This window comes from Anser cygnoides, chromosome 5 (genome assembly GCF_040182565.1).
Source record: "Anser cygnoides isolate HZ-2024a breed goose chromosome 5, Taihu_goose_T2T_genome, whole genome shotgun sequence".
In the NCBI taxonomy this organism is placed as follows: domain Eukaryota; kingdom Metazoa; phylum Chordata; class Aves; order Anseriformes; family Anatidae; genus Anser; species Anser cygnoides.
The window spans coordinates 24,899,788-24,906,620 of record NC_089877.1 but is presented as its reverse complement, the minus strand read 5'-3'; the positions used below and the strand labels follow the sequence as shown (position 1 = coordinate 24,906,620).

Genomic DNA, 6,833 nt, shown 5'->3' with positions numbered 1-6,833 from the left:
CTGTAAATATATATATATTTTAAACACAATGCAATATTTAAGGGGAATATGTAGATGGACTATATGGTAGGAAATTCTTTAAGTTACTTTATTCTTGTGGTGCTTAGGGATGCTTTGTGTGAAGGTTTGGTGCCTCTCCTAGCATGAATCCAACCTGTCTGGGAGCTGTCTGAAATGGCTATGTATCCGCCCCATTTCTCCTTAGCCATTCTTCTCTCTGTAATCGGGTGAGGGTAACGGTGCGGTAGCTCCCCTCTCTTCCAAGGGCACGCGGCTCTCTAAGGTGAGGCCACCGCTGCACGCCGCCCCTCCTTGCCAAGCCCGGGGAGGGACCGGAGCCCGGCAGCCCCCGGGAGCCCTCCTGCGGCTGGGGGTCCCAGCCCAGGGCTGCCCCGTGGAGTCGCTGGGCTGCCAAAGGAGCCCCGCGCCGGCTCGGGCGGCTCTTCCTCTGCCCGGCCTCCTCCTCCTCCTCCTCCTCCTTTATTTATTCCGCGTATTCCACCGCCTTTATTTATTTATCTCCGCCGGAATAATAAAAATGAGAAAATCCGAGCGCTGCTTTTGGCTGCTCTCCACCAACCTGTCAGTGACGCAAGCGGAGACTACTTAAAGGCAGATTAGAGGCAGCAAGACATTAAAAGCCAACCTTCCTCCCGCCCCGCCGCCGGGCCGCCGCGCCGCGCCGCGCCGCCACACGAGCACAGCGGGCCGGGCCGGGCCGGGCCGGCCGCCGCGGGGCCCCGAGCCGAGTCCAGCCGGGACGAGCCGGGCTAAGCCGAGCCGAGCCGAGCCAAGCAGAGCCGAGCCGAGCCGAGCCGAGCCGAGCCGAGCCGGGTCCGGAGTCCTCGGAAGGGCAGCCGCGTCCCTCCGCCTGCCCGCCGCCGGACTGCGGGCGGTAGGGGGGGGGTTGCGCTTTTGTTCGCTTTTCCTCCCCACCGCCCTCTGAAACAACAACAACAACCAAACAAAAATTAAAAAAAAAAAAAAGGAGAGGGAAATAAATAAAAAAAAAAAAAAAGCAGGAAGAAGTGAAGAGATCCGCTTGCCCAAGTCTTTGTCTCCGGATGAACAGCGATGGGGGAATGGACTATTCTAGAGAGGCTACTGGAAGCTGCCGTGCAGCAGCACTCTACTATGATAGGGAGGTAAGGGTAAGGGCCAGGGGAGACGGGGGGCGCGGGGGTCCCGGCCGGGCAGGGCTCGGTCGGAGCCTGGAGCGGGCGCGGGGGCGCGGGGCGGGGGGACACCGCGCACGCCGCCGTCCTTGTCCCCAGGGATCCCACGGGGGTCTCCCGGCGGGGCAGCCCAGCGCCGGGCCGTGCGCTTGGGCCGGGGGGCTCGGTCCCAGTCCCGGCGGCGGTGGCGGCCCCGGGGGTCTCCCCGGTTTCGCGAAGCCGAGGCGCTCCGTGCCCGCTCAGCACCGGACAGCTCCCGGGCGGCGGCGCGCCCTGACCGGCTTCTCTGTTGCAGGATCCTGCTGACCGTGGTGGTGATCTTCAGGATACTCATCGTGGCCATCGTAGGGGAGACGGTGTACGATGACGAGCAAACCATGTTCGTCTGTAACACGCTGCAGCCAGGCTGCAATCAGGCTTGTTACGACCAGGCTTTCCCTATTTCGCACATAAGGTACTGGGTGTTCCAGATCATCATGGTGTGCACGCCCAGCCTGTGCTTCATAACGTACTCCGTTCACCAGTCTGCTAAGCAAAGGGAACGGAGGTACTCCACCGTCTTCCTCACCCTGGAGAGGGACCAGGATTCAATGAAGCGTGAGGACAGTAAGAAAATCAAGAACACGATTGTCAATGGCGTGCTGCAGAACACTGAGAACTCCACCAAAGAGGCAGAGCCAGACTGCTTAGAAGTGAAGGAGATCCCCAACCCTGCCATCAGAACTACAAAATCAAAGATGAGGAGGCAAGAAGGCATTTCTCGATTTTATATCATCCAAGTGGTCTTTCGAAATGCCCTAGAGATCGGATTCTTAGTGGGACAGTACTTCCTGTACGGATTCAATGTCCCTTCCATGTACGAATGTGACAGATACCCTTGCATTAAAGAAGTAGAGTGCTATGTCTCTAGACCCACTGAGAAGACTGTGTTCTTGGTGTTCATGTTTGCTGTCAGTGGCATTTGTGTGGTGCTCAATTTGGCAGAACTGAACCACTTGGGCTGGAGAAAGATCAAAATGGCAGTGAGAGGAGTACAGGCAAAAAGGAAATCCATATACGAAATCAGAAATAAGGACCTGCCAAGAATGAGCATGCCTAACTTTGGCAGGACTCAGTCAAGTGACTCAGCTTATGTGTGAGGCTGTGACAGACTTGAAACACGGTGCCAGGTGGAAGAGACCCAGACACCATTAGAGAAAGGTACATTGCTTAGGCAAGCATTTTATCAAACCACCAAGAAAGCCATTAAGGTATTGGATCTGCACTTACTGAACTAGCTGCAAAAATGCAGTGCTATGTAAAAGACTGAAAAAACAGCTATAAAACCATGCTTGACCTAGCCTTACAGCTACTACTATTACTACTTTTCTTTCTAACAATTGGGTGTTATCTGTTGGTGGAGCGGCTTTTTTTTGGTCATCATTAGGATGAGTTTACAGTTTGGACCGTCTGACTAATTGTTGTAAACATGTAGAATGTTCATATTAAAAACCTGCAAGGATACTCTATATGGGGTGGGATGGGGTGGGGGAAACTGTTGCAATGTGCAGATGTAAGCATGTTTTAAAAGGAGGGTAATTGCACTGTAAGGAATCTGACCACAGCTCAATCAGGACATCTGCTTTCACCGATCTCACAGATGTCTGATGTTATTTTGCTTGTCTAAATCACAGAGTTTATTCCTGGTGTGTATTACTAGCTATTTTCTAACATAGTTTGTACATCAGTTAGTTATGCTAAACAATAAATGCTGAATATAATTTTGCCATTTTTTGTTTGCCTGTCCACACACACACCAGCGACCTTAATCATCTTATGTTAGATGTGATCTACAAAATATATCAGTACATTTCAGTTCATTCCCTAATATGTGCATGAATAAGATGGAGTTGGTTCATGCCAGCCAAGTTATGTATTTACCTGCAGTTACCTATGATGACACACATACCAAAGGAACAGAGTTCATTGCTTTTAACTGTGATTATATCACCTTCTCTCTGCTCTTATTTATATAAGTGCCATACTTGAAACATCCAACTCTGTACTTAGTCAAAAGGTTGTCTTGGGATACCAGCTGGAATAAAGTGATTTTATACTCTCCTATGTTTATTTTATGCTGTTTGTGCTGTTTGTTTAGTTATTGCAATGGTGTAAAAAGCAGCTAAAATCTCTATTGATAAATAAAGTACTTGCCTTTTTTTTTTTTTTTTTTTTTTTTTTTTGTAAGCCAGAGAGATTTGTTCTTCTTTATTATTGCATACAATTGCAGAAACATGCAAGGTCAAAATAATTGACTTACAGCAATTACTCTTCAGGGTTTAAAGTGTCTTGTTGATATTCTGAACTCTAAGTGATAAAACCTGGGAAATCAGAACTATTCGTTATGTCTGTTTTCCTCTTTAAGCAAGCTTTCTCTGTGTTTAAAGCCTGATCCAAAGCCCACTGACACCAACAGCCTTCTTTCTGCTGACATTAAGGGCAACACAGTTGGCCGCCAAGGTCACTCTGGGAATAGCCAGAGTACATTTACCTTGTAAATGAAACAATTGCAGCTTTTCATCAGGGAATCCAAACAGTAACCTCAGCTTTTCTGCCTTATAGCTGATTCAAGAAATATACTGTTCCTGTCCCATCAACTTACCTGTAAGCCACTGGGGCAGTCACAGATAAATCTCTATTAATAGCAACAATTTTAATAGAGTCTACTAAGTTCTACTTAAGGACCTTATTTAATTCTCATTGAATTCAACAGCAAATATCTCACTGGCAACAGTAGGACTTGGATCAGGACTCAAAAAACATACAAGTGCATTCCTAACTAAATGCTATCTGCCCTTTAAAGAAAAGGGCCAAAATGGTGCTGGAAAATTTGAGGATACTTTATAATACATGAAGGAGACAAAGGCTTGGAACTGCAAATGTTCTTTTGATTGTATTTTATTTCAAGCCTGACAATGGATTTTATGTGTTTTGGCCTGGAGATAATGCATACAAATCTTTTCCATTTGGATTACAGTAAATACATTAACATTTTGTTCTTGTGGTTTGCTAGCATTGTCACATAAAAAAAAAAAAAGTCAATTAGTTCTTAGATAGTATATTCATTATCATTTTCATTTGTGGGCTTTTTTTCTTCTGCTGTGAAACATAAAAAGACTTTGAGAAGTGTCGTGTTTTTAACCATTTTTAAAAATATTTTTCCTTATGTATAAGATGAATATTTTTTACAATTTGATTATAGAAACCCTTAAAATGGATTTCTCAAATGATCCTCTGCAATATAAATGCACAGTGATATTGCTAGTTGACTGCATGCTCACTGGAAAACTGCATGTTATTTTTAGAAAGACAACATGGCAGCTAAAATCTCCATCTGCAATATAACAAGCTTCTAAAGATTACTATTTGACACACAAATCCAAGCCTGATTTTCATTTTGCAGAGTCCTGGGGTGGTTTGCAAAATCTCCTTTGGAATATATATTGAAGAGGAAAATGTTTGACAGTCAAAAGCATTGTTTTAATGTTGAAGAAATAGGAGATTGTGTGCAAAGGGCTTGATCCATTGCCAATTAAATTTGAAGGAAAAAACTCATGCTGACTCCACTGGGCTTTGGTTCAGGTTCAGCATGATTTCCTGTCAGGCAGAAGCCCTAATGCAAGTTATTTCCTGTGGCTGCATAGCCAGTGTTCAGTCAAGCTCTAGGGAAGGTGCAAATCTTGATCGCTGTAAGGTTTTAATACCTTGAATTTCTTTGCATAAGACACAGAGAGGATCTGTTTGTAATAGTCAATGCCGGTGACGCAGTTCATTCAAATATTTTATGCAGTTCCACATTTTGTACTCCAGTAAGCTGAGATTTTTCAGAATTTTCATAAGAGAAGTATATAAGGAAATGCAAATGTTAATTTGTGCAACAGGATCAGTGAAAAAGAAGGCAAGGACTCATATTTTGATCAACAGAAATGCAATCCTGCATATTTTCACTAACTAGAATATGGCTTTTTGTATTTCAGAAGAGAAATGAAATGGTGTCAGGAGATCAAGTGCTATAGTCTTCCTTTTCAACTGCTGTTTTTCATTTTTACCTACTACCTATTTGTCATGAGTAAGAGGAAAATTACTAACATCTTTTTTGTCAATGTATCATGTGAGAGTCATATGATTAATGCTAATGGACTGTTTACATGAAAGCTGACTATTCATTTACAGAATAAATGCTTTAAAACTATTACAGCAATGGAAAAGTGTGTTAACTGAACAGAACTGAGAGAACACTAAGCTGAAGAACACATTACTGGCCACTTAGATCTTGCTCCTGCCTCACTGAAATTAGTCCATTTTGTCATTGATATCTGTGGAAGAAACAGATATTAAATATGAAAATTCAGTTTATCTTTGTATTATTGTACTGTATACCCTGTTTGGAACTTGTGGACAATAGTGTATCTCATCTTAAATGCAAACAAAAATTATGAACACTAAGCTTTTATGGAAAGCTGCAATAGGATTGAATACACAATTGATTCTATGGAATTTCAATATTACTTTCTATAAACTGACATAAAATAACAATATTAATTTTTGTGTGGTCCTGATCTTGTGCTCCTCAAATCTGCATAAATTTCTAAAACTTTTAAATAATATTTTTGTCTCACTAGGTGTATATATGTTGCAATGACATTCTATAAAAAAGTTAATGTTAGTGAAGAATATTTTTTCATCCACAACTAAAAGAGCACTTACATTTCTTTGTAAGAGAGAAAATGGACCAGATGGACATTGTCCATCTTCTGGCTTTGTTTTGTTTGAATATAAATGTTCTGTGTCCCCTTACTCCTTCAGTGGAAAAGGATAGATGCTTTTTCTCGATGTGCAAATATAGGAATGGGTTCAAAGAGGTGGAGAACTATGAAGGAGAGAACAGGCATGGGTTTTACCTCATTTAGGATCTGGTCTTGCTCTTTATGAAATGATGAGACTTTGTTTTCTGTGGGACTAAGACAATTACCAGCTGAGGGAAAAATCTCATTATTTCCTGAGACTAACAGTGGGAATTACGCTATTTCTGCATTGCCCACCCATCCCTGGACATTCTGGGAAATTTTTCCCAGGAGTTCTATTTTATTGTAAGCTTCCGAAAAACACACTAGGTTGGTATCAGTTATTATGCCTAACACCAGATTCTAAATCTCATCCCTCTCCCAGTGAAACACTGGTATCCCTGTGGAAAAAAAAAAAAAAAAGAATCACAGTAGGAATTGCTTCATATTATGTCCATTAAAATGCACTAAAGAAGTCAGTCAGGAGTCAGCAGCCTGTGAAATAAGTGCAGTCAGATGATACTTCTCTGTATCATTCCATAGAATCGCATTAATAATAATAATACACATACATATATCTCTCACACACATATATAGCTAAATATACATAAAGTGAAAAATTATTAGAGGAATTAAACTAATTTTCCCTGAATTATATTAGTATATTAGGGATTGAATTTCAGAGATGGATACAGAAGAAATGACATAATCAAAGGGACTGGTTAAAAACTAAGTGCAACGATCTGACGTATTTAGCATTACCCTTTTCCCGTGAAATTCTGGAGCTATAGGTTATACTAATTGCTTTAGCAAGTTTAACTGAGCAGCTGTGTAT

The 6,833-nt window shown here is 42.7% G+C and overlaps 1 protein-coding gene across 1 annotated transcript; it reads left to right on the top strand.

The window, feature by feature from the left end:
• Nucleotides 1-293: 293 nt before the first annotated feature.
• On the top strand, nt 294-4,344 carry GJD2 (gap junction protein delta 2). Its single transcript, XM_048058869.2, has 2 exons — nt 294-1,145; nt 1,471-4,344. Exons 1-2 carry the CDS (start codon nt 1,075-1,077, stop codon nt 2,312-2,314), a joined length of 915 nt encoding a protein of 304 aa, XP_047914826.1. The 5' UTR covers nt 294-1,074; the 3' UTR covers nt 2,315-4,344.
• Nucleotides 4,345-6,833: the final 2,489 nt, after the last annotated feature.